The sequence below is a fragment of the Monocercomonoides exilis genome (assembly GCF_001643675.1).
Source record: "Monocercomonoides exilis strain PA203 chromosome Unknown scaffold37-1059404, whole genome shotgun sequence".
NCBI lineage: Eukaryota > Preaxostyla > Oxymonadida > Polymastigidae > Monocercomonoides > Monocercomonoides exilis.
Window position 1 is genome coordinate 539,555 of NW_027150582.1, and position 20,218 is coordinate 559,772.

Here is a 20,218-nt window from a genome sequence, read left to right on the forward strand (position 1 = left end):
TCTACACAAGCAATTCATTCAATTTGTTTCGGTTGGCTAATTTCCTTTCTTCATCATCATTTTCTTTTTCATCTTCCTTTCCCACTTTCTCTTTCTTTCTTTCATCTTCCTCCTTTTTCCACTTCTCAATCGCCTCTTTCCTCTTCTCCATTGCTTCTCCTCTAATCCTCTCCATCTCCTTTTTCCTTTCCAAGTGCTCAGGAGACAACAAAACCAGGTTCCATCCCATTTCATTGCGCTCTTTCTCTTCTCTGCTCAGCTTCGGATACAACTCTTCTGCTGCTCTGATGACCGTGTCTGAGTCAACAAAAGGCAGAAGGATGACTGACTCGTGGTGAGGAAACTCAGAAAGCGTGTGGCTGTGGATGATCTCGTCGGTCGGGAGCGGCTGGAAGAGATCGAAAGAGGAAGAAGAGAAAGAAGAGGAGGAAGAGGAGGAAGAGGAAGAAGATGTTGATGAAGACGATTCAGATGAATGTGTTGCTTCTTTCTGAGAAGATGGAATATTTTGAATTGCTTCTAATGATTTGCCATTCTCATTTCTGTCTTTATCTGTACTTCCACTTTCTATGCTTTTTCTCTTATCCTCTTTGGAATTGCTATTTCTATTGCTATTACTATTACTGCCAGCTTTGCCATCTCCCATGAACTCCATAAACTCCAACGCCAAGTATTCTCTCAGCATATTCACATGCAGAAACTGCAGCTTCATGCGGTGGTTCTTGTCGACAGGTGAATCGTCATACATCGACTCCTCCAGCTCTTCCCGCATAATCACAATGTTCCGCTCGTGCGTCAGCAGCGTCAACATAATCAGATCCGCATCGCGCCCGTAGATGCAGTGCGATGTGGACGGGTCGTAGCCCTTCTCCCTCCTCTTGTTGCGGATGAACGACAGGATTTTGTGCTCTCCTTCACCTGGAACATCACTCCCAGAGATGATCACCTTCAGCCTTTCCCATGCTTTGTCTGTGCTCATTTTCATTTGCGCATAGTACTTCACCCACTCGTTCAATCTGCTCATAAATTCTGTTCCGGATGTTATGCAGGTTCCCTCAAAGACATGTTTTCCATTAACGCATTGACCGTGTCCTTTTCCAGATATTTCTGCTTCAAATGCAGATCTATATCTTCTTTGCCTCTGCTGATGCATTTTCGCCCTTGGAGCAACTCCCAAATAACAATTTATAAAAGAAAATTTCAAAAAATACAGTTCAGCCAAATAATTTGTATTCAAGCCATCCATTGCGAAATATACAAGCTTCTTCGGCTTAACAGCTTGGAAAAATTTGTCGAACGTTCGAAAAACTTCGGACATAACTCCTTCTTCTGACAGTCTTTTCCAAATAATGATTCATAACGAGATGCATTATGAACAATTCCATTTGCATCCAAGTATAAATTATCTAAAAAAATTATTGTGAAAATGTTAAAAATTGAAAATATAAAAATCAAAAATCCAAATTGAATATTAATTTGAATGAAACCGATGTCAGGAGAAGAGAAAGGATAATTGGAGAAAGAATCATTGGATAACGCTCGCTCATGCATCTATCATGTTAAAAGATTTTCTTCAACAAAACTTAACGAATATTCACGCCTAAAAAGCTTTGGTATCCCCATTTTTGATTCACGGCTATCCAAACGAAATTCGAATTTTTATTATAATTTAGCAAACGATCAAAAAATCAGTAATGTTTTTCTGAGAAACTCAACGAAAATTTTTTAAAAATCCTTTATCATTTGTATATTTCAAAAAATTTGCAAAATTGAATTTTTTAATGAAATAGATCGAACTGTGCATATCAAAAGTTTTATTGAAAAAGAACTCCATGTCTTCACTGAAGAAGGAAGATACCGAGCAATTAAAAGAACTTATTGAATTTTTGTCATCTGATAGATCTGATGTCCGTAAAATAGCCATGAATCATTTGGCAGGATTTTCTACAAATCCAAAAACAAGACAAATACTTGCATCGTTGGGCCTAAATGAGATATGGAAGCTTCGAAATGATGCCCAAGAAACTGCGCATGCAGCTTTAATATCTATTGTTAACATAACTTCTGATCGTCCCTCTTGTCTAAAATTTACTCGACTTTACCAAAAAGATCCAGTCGAAGCGGAATTGAAAGCGAGCGATCAGTCAAATGATGAGCGTCAAAGGGGAAGTTCTAAAGAATTGTTTACTTTGCTTGTGGATAGAATAAGTGACGATGATAATCCTTTTCGCTCGATGTATGCCGCGATATTGTCGAATATCACAAGATATCCCGAGGTATTGAACTTGTTGTTTCACACAATAGGTGTTAGAAATGTCCCTACTAAAATGGAAGAGCATGACCCACGTTTTGATGCAGATATATCAATTTTGAGACTTGTAAACTGTTTTTTGAAATCATCTCAATATGCCAAAGAGGTGAAAAACTCTAAAGAAAAAGGACAGTTGGGTGATCCATTGCGCTGGGTTGCATCGGTACTGATGAACATATCTCAGCTTCCAGAATGCAGAGCGGTTCTCCTCCAAAGGCAAAAACAACCGAGCATTTCATCATCCGCTTCTTCAACAGCTTCTGCATGCCTTCCTCGTCCGATACTTATTGGAAATTTGATTCCTTTTATAAGGCATATTGATTTAATGCGTCGCGGAGGAATTATGGGCACCATACGCAACTGTCTGGTGGAAGGAAGCGAACTGTTAAGATTACTTGGCCCCTCAACAAATTCATCGGCAAGTTCATCAACTTCTCCAACAGAAACATCGACAGAAAAAGTCGAGCACCCTGGTTTTGATCTGATAGCTTCACTTCTCCAGACGATAGCTGATGACGATGGAGAATATCGGCCAGGTGAGCTTGCTGGATTACCTGACATTTTGTCTCAGAGACTGCCTCGCAACGCCGCTAAAGAGAAGATGAGAAAAATGACACAACAGCTTACTTCCTCGTCAGATGGCACTGAAGATAAAGGAAGTGCAGAATACAAAGAGCATGAGTGGGAGGTGGTCAGCGATGGAACAGGGTCGATTGGGACAGCAGGAAAAATGGTTATTATGGACAGAATAACAAAGGAGAAGCTGATAATCTCATCCACTCCGCATGGGCTGCACACAAGCAGTGTGGATGAGATCAAGACGAAGGAGACGGACCCGTTCATCAGGAAAATGTGTGGGCAGGCTCTGCTGCTGGTTGTGTCATCGAAGGTGGGAAGAGAGCGTGTGAAAGGATGTGGGTATGCGTATCCGATTATTCGCGAGTATCACAAAAACGAGACAAATGACGAAGCTTTCGAGGTATTTGCTCAGGTTGTTGATATGATCATAAGAGAAGATGTGAAAGAAGAGAAGGAGGATGAGGCAAAAGGAGAAAGCAGTGGAGATGGAAAAGAATCAAAAGCAATCGAGTCTGATTCAAGCAGACTCGAAAGCAATTCTGAAAAATCGAATGAAGCTGGAGATGCGAAAAGTTCTTCTTCTTCATCATCATCATCTTCTTCTTCTTCTTCTTCGAGTGGAGAAGTGGTTACTCATGTTGAAGAAGGAGGAGTTGTGCACAATTATGCAGTAGTTGCATCGAAAGAAAAAGAGGCTATTCCTTCACTGTTTATCCCTCCACCAAAAAAGTGAGATTCCTGCGATTTGTTTTGTAATCAATAAATGAATTTCAGTTTTTAATTCTCGTAAATAATTTTTAGCATTTCAAAGTTTCTGTTTATATTCAATCAAAAATTTTCGACTTTTGATATAAAATGACCAAAGTTTTTCGCAAATATTTTGCTCAAATGAAATAAGTTTTTGTAAATTTTTCGCTTATAGAGATCAAAGAATAATAACTAAAATTTTGAATTATTAGTAACATTTTTCTAAAGTTCGTGTGAAGGAAAATAAAATGCGTTCAATTATTCAAATTGGAAAAAAATAAATGTTAGTTAATGAATAAAATTGGTTCTTTGGATAAAATGAAATAGTGTTTATTTCAATATTTTGTAATTTTGATAAGTTTGTTTTTCTTTCAAGACATATTGGTAAGAGTGGACTCAACCGACACCCTAAAATTAACATACATAATCATTTTCCCAACATATTAAATGATAACTATTTAATATATTCTAATTTTATTTAGAAAAAAAACAATATTCAAATATTTAAAATCATCTTCTTTCTTATCATTAATTATCAAAAATAATTGGATTTTCTCGGAAAACCCAACTTTTTTACCTTTTCTTAACCCCAACATATAAAATGCGAAAACAATTACTCGTATAACACTTAAAAATCTTCAATTCAGAGCTTGTTAAAGAAGAGAAATAACAGAAATATAAATACAATGGGTGCGATCAAAATTGGTGTCGATTGATTCCACTTTTACCTACATATTTTTTCAATGTGCTTATCTCATTAAGTGAAAACCAAAAATAGATAAATCATTCAGCGAAGATCGGTGTAATCACAATCCATTGTTAGCCATTTTTAATGATTATAATCGAACATGATAATAACCGGAACTGCTTTTTCATTGAATAATTTTTTCATAATATATTTTTGAAAGTCATTATATAAAGTTTTTTTCAAATACAGATATCGCATAAAATACCGGACATCGCACAAAATACCTGAAAAGATCGGTTTCACAATAACTGCCAGATGAATAATTCAGATAATTTTCCTTTGAATACATCTCATCAAAACAAACTCATTTGATATGCAAAACTAGACCTGTGCGACACGACATGCAATTTTTTTGCTCTGTCGGTCACAAAAAAAAAAAAAAAAAAAGAAAGAAAGAAAGAAAGAAAAGAAAAAAAGAAAAAGAAAAAAAAAAGAAAAAGAAAAAGAAAAAAGAAAAGAAAAGAAAAGAAAAGAAAAAATAAAAAAGAAAAAATATTAAAATTTATATAAAAATTTAAAATAGTTATAAGTTAAAAATCAATATATTGCACACATATTATAATTTCTATTATATTTTCTTATAATTATATTCACAATCATTTGAAGATCATATGTCCCATTATAACATAATGAATTGATGAAATTCGTTTTTGAATAATTTCTTGTTGATTGAAGCATGTGCAGAGAAGAGTTTTATGAGCAAAGATTTTGTTATTGAGGATTTAGACATTAAGTTTCTTTAATTTCTTTTGTTTCTTTTTTCCATTCATTTGTTTATTTGATACGAAAGAAATATTTTTGTTTGAACTCAGAAGTTGAAAACAATCGATTTATTTTAAAAGGTGTGAACTTACTGTTGCATTTGCATTCACATTGATCATTTTAATTAATTGATTCCAATTATTTTGTTCAGAATTGTTTTCCCAGTAAAGCTGTGGATTTTCTGATAAGCGAAAACAGAAATTCGAAGAAATGAAAAAAATGATAAATGAAATGGATGAAAGAGAATTCATATCTGTTTTTTTAAAACGAATTGTTCAACAAAATTCAAAAAATGATTGAAGAAAAGAAAACACAATATGAAATAGCGATTTTGCTGCTGAAGCATGCTTGATACTGCAATGTGATGAAAATTTTGTGGAATCCATTCTTTGAAGAATCTCAGTTCAACAGAATATTTGAGAAGATGATTATTGAAGAGGAAAAAGAAAAAAGAAGGAATGAATAAAAAACTTCTGATTGATCTTTGCAATTGTTTTCTTTTATTGAACAAGTGGGTTTCTCAGGAATTGCTTTCAATTTGTTTGCGACATATTTTGAAAATCGCGTTGAAGAAAAAGGAAAGCAAAGGAACACGAAAAGAAGTAAAAATGGCATTATTTTCTTTGAGCAAATGTTGTTTTTGGGTTTGAATTCTTCTTTTTCAATTCAAACAAAATTTATTTTTTCCACTTATTTTTTTATAGGGAAAAAATGAAGAGATGTTATCTAATGAAATGACTGAGGTTGTCAAATATCATCAGGAACATCATAATTTGACATGACTTGCATATCAATCGGCTTGGCAGTTTTTGATAGACAGATTTCACAATGAGAAAGGCTTAGAAGGAGTAATTACAAATATTGTTCATTTTGGAAGAGAGGCAAAAAGAGAATTGGAAGAACTGATGAAATGTGTGGATTGGAAGAGAGAGAAAGAAGAGGAAAGAGAAAAAGAAACGAAAGAAGAACTTATTTTGATCAGATGGCTTCGAGTGTTGGAGCTTTATTTTAACCATTGTTGATTGAGGATTGAAGAAATTAATGAGGTTATTGAAAGTATCATTCAGATATATCGAGCATCAAGGGATAATCACAAAGAAATAAATGAGTTGTGCATTTTCATATTTATTCAAATGTCAGGAAACGGATTCATGGGAATTGATGAGTTGTTGAATTGCGGTGTTGTTTATATTGTTCTGGATGCGATTCATCAACAAACATTGAACGATCTTACGGTAAATGAATGCGTGGCTTTTTTTCGTTTGATTTCAAGGCGACTGAAGAAAAATGAGGATGAAGGCGAAATGATAGAAGAGAAAAGAAAGATAATGAAAAGGAAAGTATTTGAAAAAATGGAAGAAGAAGGTTACGAAGATTAAATCTCATGTACTCATGAAAATTTTCTATTTTATCACATCAATTGTTTCAATATTCATAAATTATTGAAGTATATCTCTTGATATTTTATGAATATTGATGGTTAATAAAACACTCTAATTTTGTTGCTCAAACATTTTATCATTCTATTTTTTTTTTCAATTTCACAGAAATAATAACCATTGAAGGTCTTCATGAAATTAATTTTTTTATTATATCGAAAAAAGAAACGAAATTTGAACACACATTCAAAGTGAATCAAATGTTAGTCTTATATGACTGCTCTGTTTAGTCTTATAGCCTTTGGAAAGCTTCTTCTGAGGATTATATACTTCTTTCTTCATCAAAAATATCCATCACGAATGCTTCGTTTTTTTTTCATTTTTTCCAGCTGTTCTTCCTCCTCTCAATTAATAATTTCATTGTGTCATGTTGAATCTCTTTGGTTTTATTCACTTGTATTGTTTTTTTCTGTGTTTTTCTTGAAATACATATTATCAATATGTTTTCAAAAATGATCAGGCTGGAGTGAAAGCGAGATCAAAGATTTGCTTTTATGATGACTGGAAAAAAGTGAAAAAGTAAAGGCGATAGCGTTTCAAACTTAAGGAGTTGAGAAATCAGAACGGTTAAACGATGATTTCGAAAAATTCTCAATATTCCTTTAATTGTGACTATTAACATAATATATCATGGTTGACGTAAAAAAAAGAAATATTCCAGAGATATCATGGAGTCATTAAGCATTCAAACATAAATAATCATATCAACCATTGAGGATCGTTTTATATCAAAATTATGAATTTATTCATTCGTGAGAATAATTTAAATCACTTCTTGAAGAATATACACCTGATTTGTTCACAATAAAATATTCATGTAACTCTCTATTTTGGTAAAGGAGATTCTTGTGGTTTTTCTTCATAATAATCCATTTTTCATCTGCAATTGTATTGCTATTCATGACAAAACCTCGAAACTTAAAAGGATAGGAATCAAAATATTTTTAATTAGTTCTTTCTCTATTAAAATATTTTCAATTTATGAAACAAAAGACATAACAAGAAAATCAAATTGTGAATAATCAAATAGTGAAAAAGGAAACATGACTTTAACCAACTTCTTTTCAGAAACAAAAAATACACTGCTATTTATGTTCAACGTCACCTTTTTAAAAGCTTGCATTTGCTTCTTTTAATGAAAAAGAAGGGTTCAATAAATATAATTGAAAAATTATGGCAATAACTGACAAGAAAGCAAAATCAAATACTTTTCCAAAGCAAAATAGGCTAATATGCTTTTGTGTTCCTTTTTCAAACCCATTTATTTAACTGACGGGAGGTGACGTCAGTGACAGAAGTGACTTCCAGTGGCTTTCAAAAATCCAAGTTTCACTGATCTTGTCACTAAACCATTAATAACTTAAAAAAGGAGACAAAAATTCAGTTTATGATTTTTTTCTCTTTTTCATTCCTAAATTCTTTCTCTTTTTTTTGAAAGTTATTATTTGCTTTTAAATGAGTATTTATTATCAACTATTTGAAAATTTTTTTTCTGAAACATGAAATTTTAAAATATTTATGGTTGTGATCGGAAAAAATGAACATGTCGGTCACATATGTCAGTTGGTGACAAAAATTGCCACTTGTCGCACAGGTCTATGCAAAACTTTCAAAATAGCTTCATTTGTGCTCAGAGAATATTATTATTTTATTCTCGGAGAAACTCAAAATCCTATTTCTCCGAAATTTTCAAAATTATTTTTTCTGAGCACTAAAAAGCTATTTTGAAAGTTTTGTATCTCAAATGAGTTTGTATTGATGAAATATATTTAGAGGAAATTTAACAGAATTATTCCTATTGCGGTTATTGAGAAATCGATCTTGTCCAGTATTTTTTGCTCAAACTGAACAAATAAAAATTGGAAAGTGAATCAAATGATGCAAAATAATCTCACAGCTCATCAAATTTTTTTATCTTTTCGAAATAAAAAGGCAAATGGGTATGATACGACCAGTGAAAAATTCATATCATAACGATTTCTTTTTCATATTCCTACCAGATGAATCATAGTTCAATGAAGGTATAGTCAATTTTTATCATCAATTCCTACAAAGAAAGAAATTTATTATTTTTTCAATTTATGAATTGTGATAAAAAATTATTTTCGTATTGAAGCCCTAATATCTTTATAAATGATGTTGAAATGAAATTTCTTTTAGGGTTAACCCTAATTCATAAAGTTCTCTTGTTAAAATTAGTTAATAGGTACAAAAAACCTAAAAGAAAACATGATAAAATTAAATGATGGGCTTGATCAAATTATTTAAAACTCTAAAAGATTAATTCTGTTGGAAGATAATTTAATTTAAAAAAAGATTTTAATGACTGACCTTAATAAATGAGTACGTTAAGCTGGGTTTCAGTACAGTTTTAGGTGTTTTCAAGTAAAAAACCATTACTGGCCGTATAATCCCCTTTTGCCAATAAAAATATTCTTTTTTGAAGTCTGATCATTCTTTTTCGAATTTGAATCATTTTCATGTGTGAGAATGGAAAAAAACAAAAAAAGAAAAGCTATTATGGTATTGATCATGTTCATTTGAATAAAAGCACATTATGAGTGCTTTAGGATTGTCTGGAAGTTTCAAATTGTCTAGGGAGGAAACTTTGAGCGAATTGGGCCTGGAAATTTCTGATTCAAGCGAGGAGAAGAAAGAAGGATTTTTTGCATTGATGAAAGAAACAGCTTTGCTTCTTCGAGGGATTGTACGTGGGGAAGTGGAAGAAGACATAAGGAACATTCTCAAGGAAGAATATGGAATGAGTGGGAGTGATGCGTGTAGGATTGCTGAGGAAGTTGTTGCTGAGAACTGTTTGTTTTCAAAATTTTGTTTTCAATTTTCAAATTGAAATACCAAAACATTTTTTTGTATAGCTTCGAGCACTTCGTCAAAGAATGCAGACGGAGAATTTTTTGGTTTTGGAGAAAAAACTATGCAAAGTTTGACGAATGAGGAATTGTCTTTTCAATCTCATTTATCTTCGAAAACAGCAAGAGTATCAGAAATAGGCAAGATTAATTCTTTTCTCGCTCGCCAAGTCATTCCTTCAAAAAGCAGTTTGCATTCATTTCCTCCAATGTGCAGTTCAGAGATTTCTGTTGGGTTGCCAAATTGTGTGCCGTGCTTTGAAAGTTCAGCAGCAGAGCCATAGCCAATTTTTACTTCCGGGCTTAAAGCAGCTGAGCATTTGCCGGTTGATATTTCATCAGCTGAACCATTTTCTGCCTCATCTTCTTCATTCGGTGGGCCTCCATCATCAAATATTTGGTGCAGTTTTGATGAAAAAGATGGCTTCACTGAATTTCCAAAAAATGCTTTTGGTGAAGAAGATCAAGCGCTGAAAGGCAGAATTCAAAAGCAGGGAAAGAAGAGCAAGGGAGAGTGCGAATCTGAAAAAGGAGACGAATCAGAAGACTCAAAAGATGAGAGCATCTCCTATGAGAGTTGCTCTGATGAAAGCGACTCTGATTCCTCTTGCTCTTCTTCCGCATCTTCTTCATCATCTGAAGGAGGGAAAGGAAAAGAAGGATATAAGGAAAACAAAAAGCCTGTGAAAGGAAGTTTGCATTCTTTGTTTTTGTTTTGATTTTTTGTTATTATTGCATCCAATATATATTGCAAATATTATTATCAAATTTTGAAACATTTCATTTTCCGTAGTTTATTTTTTTCAGAAATGAGAGGACCTCTTCATTTTCTTTCTGAAGAGACATCTGGGTATGATCCGACTCTTGACGAAAGGGCACAACTGTTGCAGAAGGAGCGGCTTATTCGAGTGGATGGAGCGTTTGCCAATCTCATTTGTTTGGGAAATCCGTTCAACAAGGGCATCTGGCGGGTGGATCTGCTTTTGAAAGAGACGTTCGAGTTGAGAGGATTTGGCCTTCTGAGAATATACAAAAGCGACATGAAGAACGCAATCAAGAAGCGCAATTCGTCACTGAAGCCGAAGAAGATGAAGGGGCATTCTTCTGTTCATGCAACATCGAACCCATTTGCTTCAACAAATCCATTTGCTCCCTCTAATCCATTTGGATTCGCTTCGAGTGCGAATCCGTTTGCCTCGACAAATCCATTTGCAGCCCCAGTGGGAAGTGAGAGTCATTCCCCAATTCAATATGTTGCATTTGATTCAGATGGAATTATCTCGAATCTAAATGGAGACATGAAAGATGGACAGAAGTTGACCAGTGAATGGAAGTCAAAGGGATCACAAGTTGCATGCGAGGTTAACACAAAGAAAAAAACAGCATCATTCTTAATAAATCGAAAAAAGCAACCCGTTCTTATTTCAAAGGTTCCGAAATGCGTTCAATTTCAGGTTTCTCTTTTTTTTTACTATAAATTCGAAAAAGGCTGAAGTTATTTTTTGTATATATACATGTGTTCGGTTTAAAACCTAGATTATGATACATGCTAATGGAGCATCCGTAAAGGTGCTTCGGTTGGACAAGATAAAGAAGCCAACAGGTCCCAAAAAAATTTCAGGAGTAGAATATATTGAGTTTAATGAGCGTAGATAAAAATCAATTGGATCGAGAAAAAAGTTACTTGTTAAGGAGTTTGTCAATATAGAAATAGCAAACGAGAAACTCTCTTCTTTCAGGAGACAATATGTTAATATTTATTTATTTATTTATTTTGTTTCATTTTTTCTGTTCAGCAATTACAAATAATATTTCTTTTTTCTTGATTGTTATTATCAGTATTTTGTATTTGCTAATACATTTTTAATTCTTTGAGAAAAGTGAATTAAATTTCCTGCTTTCATATTATTACATGTCCAACATTATTATGCAATAAAAATTTTGAATAAAAAATAAAAAGATTAAAACATTTTTTCGATTTTTATTATGATCTTTCTCAACAAATATAATACATAGTTTGATCATTTTCTTTGATTGAGGAGTAACTTTGAGCATGATTTTGGTATTAATTCTTTTCCAAATTTTGGTGTCGACTTACGCACAAGAAGAGTCATCTGAATCAATAACAACAGTTTATGTGAAGCAAAGTGGGAAAGATGAAAACAGCGGCTTGGAGATCGAACAGGAAAAGCCGTCATTGAACGATGCATATAATCTGCTGAGAAATGACAGCCCATGCAACATGAAAATAGTCTACGATACAAAACCATTAATTGCAGAAGCCGTTGAATTTAGCAAAGAACATGGAATTACGATTGAAGGAGTAAATAACGAAGGAAATGGGAACACAGAAGTAGCAATAGACTGTGACGTACATCCAGGAAATCACCTTTTCATATGCGTGGGAATTGTGGAGTTTAAATATTTTTCTTTCCATTTCGCAACAACATTAGATTCTGAAATACCAACAGGAGAAGAATTTGATTTGATATATGCTCGATATGCAAGCTCGAAAATAATCCACTGCACATTTATTCGACCAGTTGCAGGGGGTAACGAAATTAAATATTTTCTTTTGAAAGCATTAGGGGGATCATTGACAATGGACTCAGTCAAATGCGTAGACGAAGAAAATACATTAATATCGAGGTCTGAACTGTTTATGACAAGAGAATGTGAAACAGTGATATTGTCAAATTTGACTTTGAAGAAAATAGCCTCAGATGAAAGTCAGGTTATCAGTGTTAGAAGTAGCAAAAATATAAAAAGTGATGTTATGTTGAATGGGAGCACATTTTCGGAGTTAAGAAGCCCTGATTCAGTTTTGTATATCGTGGCTGCAAATGGCGAAAGCTCGTTTACTGTTGGAGATGGAGGTGTCACAACTTTTTCATCATGTCATAGTGATTTAAGTTATGGAACTGGAGGAATAATGCTTGAAATGTTAGCAATCGAATCAGCAAGTCAGATTAAATGGCCCAAAAATGGAAGGAATCTGATATTTGACAAATGCACAGTCGGAGAAGTCGAATTGAAAAGAAGCACTGGACTATTACTGTTAATGGCAAATAACTCGTTATTCGAAGACCTGGCAGCAGAAATGAAGAAGAGTTTTGCATCAAATTATACTCGGAATGACAACTTGTGGAATATTATGGGATTAGGCATGGACGATGATAGAAAATTTTACGATTTTGTGCTGCTTTATTTGGATCAAACCGGAAAGATATATTTGAAGGACAAAGGAACAGGAGATGGATTGACAAGTTCTTCACCATTGAGTTCATTGAAAGGAGCATATGATAAACTTGATGAAATTCCTTGTTCTGACGGTTACTTCATAGAGATTGTGAAAGACGAAAGCCCATTTACAGCAGAAGAAATTCTATTTAGCAGTGATAAGGGAATATCCATTGAAGGAGTGAACAGAGATGGAAATGGAAATGCAGAAGTGTCTATTGATTGTGCTGTCGGTGCATCATCTGCTTTATTTACATGCGAACAAAAGGTGGAATTCAAGTATTTGGCATTTAACTTTCCCACTTCTGAAAAAAAATGGAATTCTTTGATTTATGGAAATGAAAAGTCAGCATCACTCACGATCAGCAATTGCAAATTTGTCAGAATTGGAGCCCAATCGCCAGAGAAAATGACGATAAATGCAGATGGGGATGAATCCATGGAAGGTTGTCTTGTGAGTGTTGTTGGAGGGAAAGCTGAAATGCACACAGTTTCATGCACAGATGAAAGAAATACAGTTTCGTTTTCTTCATCGCTATTTTCTTTCAGCAGTGTAAGTTCAGCTTCGTTGAATGGAGTGGAGATCAGCAACGTGAATGTACAAAATGGAGCAGCGATTTCGATTAAAAATGAAGGCAGCGCGCCTTCAGAAGTTAGCATTGAAGGGCTGAGCATGAATGGAGTGAATTCGGAGAATGGAAAAGTGGCTGGGTTGGAGATTTCTTTGAGTTCGGAAGAGTCGAAAGTGGAAATTGGAAGTACAAGCAAATGCACATTCAAGTCATGCACAGCACCAAAAGGGAAAGCAGGGGCAATGACCATTGGCATGCCAAAGGCAACATCGAATCTTCAGCTTCCTTCTGCCAACAATCTTGAGATTGATAGCTCAAACACTGCTGGCTCAAAACCTTCTTCTCTGTTCATCGTTGCCCTAGATTTTGATGAGTTCTGCAAACTGGAAGGTTCATTTGAGTTTGCGAAAGATTTTGATGAATCAGCAGCTGGCTGGATTATGGGAGCAAAAGATGAAAAATCTGAGCCAGAGGATGTATATGAAAAGTATTTGAAGGAGAAGGAAGATCCAACTCCAGGCCCAACTCCAGAAGATCCTGCTCCAGAAGATAAGAAGAAATCAAATACAGGAACTGTAGTTGCAATTGTCGTTCCGATAGTTGTGGTTGTTGTTGTTGCAGTTGTTGTGGTTGTGGTTGTCATTGTGGTTGTCAAGAAAAGGAAGGCCAAAAGCAACAAAGAAGAAGACAAAGATGAAGGCAAAGAGCAAGAAATGAGCACCCAGGAGTAGGATTGAGATTTACAATTCTATTAGAAATTATTCATTTGATTTTGATTTTCTTCTTTCTTTCTTTCTTTCTTTTCAATTTTATAGAAGGTGTATTTGTGTAAATCATAGTAATTTTTTCAATCTTTCCTTTCCCATTTATCACTTACATAATGTATTTTTTTTTTTCCAATTGAAATGTAACTCCATTCTTGATTTTATTTCATACACCAATTGTTGTTCATCATCTACAATTTTTTGTGCAATTCAGTTGTTTGTTTTAGAATAAACAAATTATTTTTTTGAATTTTCATTTTTTCTCAACAAATATTTTTTATACAACGAAAATATATATTTACATTGGAAATATGGGACAAAATTCTTTTTTTAATGAAAAATACACGATTTGTTCCAAACTTTTTCTGCAATCATTTCATTATAAGTCTTCAATTTTTCTGAAAAAAATACAGAAACATTTTCAAATTGAGAAAAATATTCGTCAATATTGAATAAAAAAATTTTTTTAAATGCAATTATTTTTTCCCGTATGTAATGGACGTGATCAAACAATGTCAAATTCTCAGAAATTTTCTACGGAGTGAGATTCAGAAGTGAAAACAAAGATAGATTGATTAAGTGAATTAATTGCAATGAAAAGGTTAAGTATTACAAAAGAATATCTGTTTGATGAAAGAAGAAATTGTTCATTTTGATTGATGGATGGCTGTGAAGCAACAATATTTTCAATGGAAATGCGAAATTTTCAATGCAAGCAATTTTTGTTGTTCTATTTGTTGTGAAGATATTTCCGTCTTTATCCTTTCTAAAGCTGTGATTCAGACAAATTATATAAAATGGACAATTTATTCTTTGCAGAACAGAACAGCAATGAAGCGAGTCAAATGTTATCTTACAAATATATTATTAGAGCCTGAATGTATTTTGTTACAAATATTTATGTGACTTATTTTGGACTTAACATGTGCAATGGATAGAAATACGATGAAAAATGAATTTTGATGGAGCAGAAATCAACGGGGTTGGAAGATGCCAAAGCTAAAAAGGAAGAATGTTCAATCTCTATGAAAAGGGAGCACCTTTTGAGATGAAGAGGAAATTTTCAAAAAATCTTGTTGGAAAGATTGAGGCAGATGACTGAAACAGGACATTGGAGGCAGTTGGAGCAGAACAAGGCACATTTCTTGGGATGAGAAGGGCAAGACATTGATTTTATGGATTGAGGGGAGCGATGGAACTGGAATTCATTGCTTGGCTTAAGAACCAAAAATACGAGAAAAAAGGACAGTTTGGCGTAATACAGGCAGCTGGAGGCAAATGATAGGCAAAATGCATTTGAGTCACTTTTCCTTATCTTCAGCCTTATATCATCGAGATTGCTATGCTGTGGACATCTTTTTACATATAATATCCGTTCGTATAGATCTCCATAACATTTTTGTCTTGTTTTTCATCATCTTCTTCTTCGCCGTCATTGTTTTCATATGCACCTCCTCGACAAATGAAATTAAATACCCCCCTCCCCCGCACACTTCTCTGTCATTATCATTTTCCTCTTTATCTTCTGCGCCTTCTTAGACTTCTTCGTTTTCCCCTTCCTCCAAATCAAATGAAATGGTTTTTTGAAATTGAAGTTACTGGAATGGAAGCAGAACGAAAAAGATTATATAAGCTATAAGATAGACAGCTGAGACAGGGCAGACGGGCTTGCCGAAGGGAAATGTCGATACTTGAAGAGGCCCAAGAGAAAGAAATTGAAGAAAGTTTGTGAGGAGAAGAAATAATAAGAGGCTTGAATTTATTATTATCATTTTTATTATAATTATATTAGAAAAATACATTGCAAACACACGAATGAATTTCAAACATAATTAAAGATCAGAAGTCGATATTCCTAGTTGATAATGCGGAAGGTCAAAATGTATTATTCTTCAAAGAAGTTTTGGCGAATTACAACACTAATGCTATTTACAAATCTTTTTGTTGTATTTGTGATCTGAAGAGTTTTCAACAAAAAATGTTTAAAAAATGAAAAGAACGAGAAAGAAAGTTTTCACAACAACTTCAATTTTGCACAACTCAAAAGCCTGAAAAATCTGATTGAAATAGTCTGCTGATAATTTTTTGATCCGAAAATGATTATCTCTTTTAATGTGATTTTGTTATTATTCTTCTTTTTTATCTTTTTTATTGCTTTGTTTCATTTCAATGTTGTGAAAAAAAGTCTTTTTCACAAAATAACTCAATTGTTTGTTGAACTGTGAAATGATGGGAAAAGAAAAAGAAAAATTCAAAAAACAAAATTATCTCTGAATTTCATTTTCTCAAATATTCATAAAATAATCAGAAATATTCAATGACAATCCGAAATGATATTTATCGTTTAGAAAGTCAAATATTTCTTGAAAGGTTGTGATGGCATCTTCGTATCCTTCTTCTTCCAACTTTTCAAGCACTTTTCTTTTCAACTCTTTTCTTTTCTCTTCATCATTTTCACTTTTCTCCTTTCCTTTTAATTGATATGAAAAATTCATAAGGAATTGAAAGCATTCATACGCCATGTTGTCATTCAATGTTTGTCTCTGAATCTCCTCCAAAACAGCTTCCACAGCTCCTCCTTTCAATAAACCTTCAACTTCAACTTTTCTTTCTGCTGCATATCAAAATGAACCGAGGCATCCATTGCGAATATCTTTGTGATTGTCCCTTCATGTTCCATATATCTGAACAATGCTGCTGAAAAGCTTAACATATTCTTCATTCCACAAATGACAATCGAGAAAATAAATCTCTAGCGTTTCAATCCATCTCCTGATTACAAGCTCTTCATTCGCTTTTTCCTTGCTCGTTTCCTCTTTTTTCTTCTTCCAATCAACGCATTTTATAAGATCTTCCAATTCTCTTGCTGCCTCTCTTCCGAAATGCAGCTCATTCACAATAACATCTTCTAAGCTTCTGTCATTTCTCAATCTGAACATCAAAAATAGCCAAGCAGACTGATAAGCAAGTCGTGACAGATTGCGATGCTCCTGGTGATATTCGATGATTTCTTTCATCCTTTCCAAGAAAGGTTCTTGTCTTATTTCCAATAAAAAAGGAAGAGAAATTAAAAAAAACTTCAAAAAATGAAAAATAAATGTTCATACACTAATTCCAATGTTATTCAAAGCCAACAAAGCCATTTCCACCTCTTTTTGAGCTTCCTGGTTTCCATCTTTCTTCAATGCAAATTTCAGAAGGCAAGGCATACACACAGAAACAGTTTTTTGCGAAAATGGCTTTTCATGAAGCATGCAATAACATTCGCAAAGATCAACAAGAAGCTTTTCGTTTTTTAATTCATTTTTCTCATTTTCATCAATTATCATCTTTTCAAATCTTCCGCCCAGCGGAGATCTATCAAAGGAAATGTTCCACACGTTTTTCAGCACATTCCAAAACCCAACATGCTTTAGTAATAGAATTGCATTTTCCATTGATATTATCTTTTTTTCAATCATTTGATCAACTTCATTGAACAGTTTTTCTGAAAATACGTATGTTAATTCTTTTCCGTTCGTTTTATCAATGATCTCATTCATCTCTTCGATTTTCTGTTTCTGTTCGTTTTCATTGCAATGTTCAAGCTCTGAAAATAATTCTTCAATAAAAAAGGAAAAAATCGCAATAAACATGAATTTAAATGCAACAATAACGACAAGCCATTAAATTTACTGATCGGGCTTATCTCCTGCATTTATGAAAATGCATTGCAGACAGAAAACAACGAAAATTCGTCATTCATATTGAATTCGCAAATGTTTGATAAAATGAAATTTGCGAAATTTTCTAATTCAAAACCATTTTAAAAAAATGTTCGTTCATGCCATCTCGATAAACATTTGTACTTTTTTTAAGTTGTTTCAAAAAAGAAACAATGATTTATCCTTTAAAGTTTATTGATATGGATGCAATGATCCAGTAGTTTTCTTTGAACTAAATAAACCATTGACAAGATGAGAGATCAGCGAACGAATATTTTCTACAATATAGGCGATATTATTTTGCTTGGAAGAACGAGACAGCAAAGGAGGTCCATTTTTGAAATTCTGTCTGATGATTTTTGGAAAAAGGAAAGCCAGTGAAATTCAACAAATTTGTTTATAATACAAAAAGACATAATGTTTGTAATTTTTATAGTTCTATATGTTGTGAAAATATTTCCATCCATATTCTCCCCAAAATGGTGATTTAGGCAATTTTTATTAAAAGTCAATTTATTTTTTTTATTAATAAAAGTGCATAAGCACCTTTGTTGTCAAGAAAATCTTCTATCAATTCCTTCTCTTAAAATTGAGAACCACGATCTATTGGTAGTAACCACGATCGGATCAATGATGCCATAACCATTTTTTCCGCAAACCACTGGACTTACACCGGCAACAGAAGCAGCCTGACAGCCAGGTGGGGTGCAAAGCCAGTCTGGAGTCCTAACGCTGCTTACGCTAATTTCCGCTTCTGCGTCCGTAATTTCTGAATCAAGTCTTCCAGAAACAGAAGGAAAAGCAACACAAGAAAAAAGAACAGAAGAAGAAACAGACTCAGACCTTCATGAAAGGGCTGCTGAAGTTTTTCATTGCATTTTCGGTCAAGAACAAAATAAATCCATATTTTTTCTGCAGCTTCCTTCTATTTCTGTGGAAAATTTCGAACAAGAATATGCGCTTCAGGATCTGAGCCCAGCATAGCCGCCAGCACCTCACCTTTTCCAAAAATCTGCTTATTGGTTTAATGATGCGTTGGATTCTGCGGGATATAAAATTGAGCTGTGTTGGTGTCAGGCTTTCAAGGCTCAGCTTTTGAACTTTGTGGGCTCAGACGCTCATCAGGAAAGAGCACGATGGGGAGCTGATGCGTTTCTGCTTATTGCAAAAGCTTAACAGTAGGTGAGAACAACCAGTCTACATGGAAGATTTGGTTTCGGATGGAAGAGCAGATGAAATCACAGAACGTAACGGGATAATTAACCGAACTGCAGGAACAGAATACAAAGGAGATACGATTAACTACAACCTCATCAACCTCTGGAAAAGTGACGAGGAGAATGTCAACAATTTCCATATAATCAAAAGGAGAAAGGAGCACAACAACATAGGTTTTCCCAAACAGATATAACACTGGTCCAAGAAAGATCTGGTGCTCACAGTTTTTTCGGAGAGGACCCCGCTCACAGGCAACACGAGGAGGAAAGCGGCAAAGAAATGGATGGACCACAACGAACTGGAGATACTACAGCCGAAGTCGGGGTCAACAATAGAGAGGGAAGATGGAGCGAGGAAAGGAACCATGGGTAGGACAAGGATTGGAGGAAGAATGGAGTTTTTCATAGAAGCTTGGGAAAAAATTGGTGGTGCCAAGTTGATCAAACAGGGCGTACATGCGATGTGGAAAAGCAAACACATGAGAAAAAAACTAAGGGATATGCCATTCAGAGATGGAGCCGTTCACTCAAACGAAGAACAAAGAAAGGCGTTCGCAGATCTTCTAAAGGAACAGATAGAGACAGGAATTGTGGAGGAGATAAGGCCAGAAGAGGTAAGGCACAGAAACAACGTGTTCTTGATCAAAAAGAAATCGGGAGCATGGAGGCAGATACTGGACTGCAGGAGATTGAACGCAGCCTTGATAAAGACACACTTCAAGTGCGACAACGAAAAGACAGTGGAGCGTGTTCTGAGAGGACAAGATTACGCAGTTACAGTGTATTTACAACAGGCCTACTATCTGCTTCCGGTTTCCAAAGACCTAAGACCATTTTTTGCTTTCAGATTTTCCGGAAAAGACCACACATTAAAAGGAATGCTGTTTGGTTTTGTGGATGCTCCGAGTATTTTCACTCACGCGATGAGGAAGGTGACTTCAGAAATCAGGAAACGATGGGACGTTCGTGTAATCGCATATATAGACGATTTCCTTATGTTTCACGAGAACAAGGAACACTTTGCACAAGTCTCGAAGGAGATCATCGAACTTCTGAAGGAGCTCGGTCAGCTGGAAAACCAGGAGAAAAGCCAGTTGATACCAAGTAGAAGGTTTTCTTTCCTTGGCTTCGAGTGTGACTCGTCGAAGATGAAGGTTCGGCTTGCAAGAGACAGAAGAGAAGCACTGATTCGCTTGAGTTGCTTAAAGGAAAATGATTGAGTGAAAGCAAGAATCGTGAAAGTGAAAAATCTTGCTCTTTTTGTT

General features: G+C 34.4%; 6 protein-coding genes across 6 annotated transcripts; 4 read left to right on the top strand and 2 right to left on the bottom strand.

Moving 5' to 3' along the window:
* Position 1: 1 nt before the first annotated feature.
* On the bottom strand, positions 2-1,153 carry MONOS_14085 (putative Evolutionarily-conserved 5'-3' exonuclease component of cytoplasmic processing; the record flags this gene model as incomplete). The annotated part of the gene is made up of 1 exon (XM_067866856.1): positions 2-1,153. One exon carries the CDS (start codon positions 1,151-1,153, stop codon positions 2-4), a length of 1,152 nt encoding a protein of 383 aa, XP_067723431.1.
* Positions 1,154-1,826: 673 nt separating this feature from the next.
* MONOS_14084 (putative protein of unknown function (DUF383)) lies at positions 1,827-3,746 on the top strand. The gene has a single exon (XM_067866855.1). The coding sequence runs from the start codon at positions 1,833-1,835 to the stop codon at positions 3,621-3,623; it is 1,791 nt and encodes a 596-aa protein (XP_067723432.1). The 5' UTR covers positions 1,827-1,832; the 3' UTR covers positions 3,624-3,746.
* Positions 3,747-10,265: 6,519 nt separating this feature from the next.
* On the top strand, positions 10,266-11,112 carry MONOS_13610 (uncharacterized protein; the record flags this gene model as incomplete). The annotated part of the gene is made up of 2 exons (XM_067866327.1): positions 10,266-10,910; positions 10,993-11,112. 2 exons carry the CDS (start codon positions 10,266-10,268, stop codon positions 11,110-11,112), a joined length of 765 nt encoding a protein of 254 aa, XP_067723433.1.
* Positions 11,113-11,509: 397 nt separating this feature from the next.
* Positions 11,510-13,999, top strand: MONOS_13609 (uncharacterized protein; the record flags this gene model as incomplete). The annotated part of the gene is made up of 1 exon (XM_067866325.1): positions 11,510-13,999. The coding sequence occupies one exon, from the start codon at positions 11,510-11,512 to the stop codon at positions 13,997-13,999; it is 2,490 nt and encodes an 829-aa protein (XP_067723434.1).
* A 2,952-nt stretch (positions 14,000-16,951) lies between these two features.
* MONOS_13608 (uncharacterized protein) lies at positions 16,952-17,286 on the bottom strand (the record flags this gene model as incomplete). The annotated part of the gene is made up of 2 exons (XM_067866324.1): positions 16,952-17,071; positions 17,140-17,286. The coding sequence occupies 2 exons, from the start codon at positions 17,284-17,286 to the stop codon at positions 16,952-16,954; spliced, it is 267 nt and encodes an 88-aa protein (XP_067723435.1).
* Positions 17,287-18,937: 1,651 nt separating this feature from the next.
* MONOS_13607 (putative Reverse transcriptase (RNA-dependent DNA polymerase)) lies at positions 18,938-20,173 on the top strand (the record flags this gene model as incomplete). The annotated part of the gene is made up of 2 exons (XM_067866323.1): positions 18,938-19,078; positions 19,160-20,173. 2 exons carry the CDS (start codon positions 18,938-18,940, stop codon positions 20,171-20,173), a joined length of 1,155 nt encoding a protein of 384 aa, XP_067723436.1.
* Between the last annotated feature and the right edge of the window lie 45 nt (positions 20,174-20,218).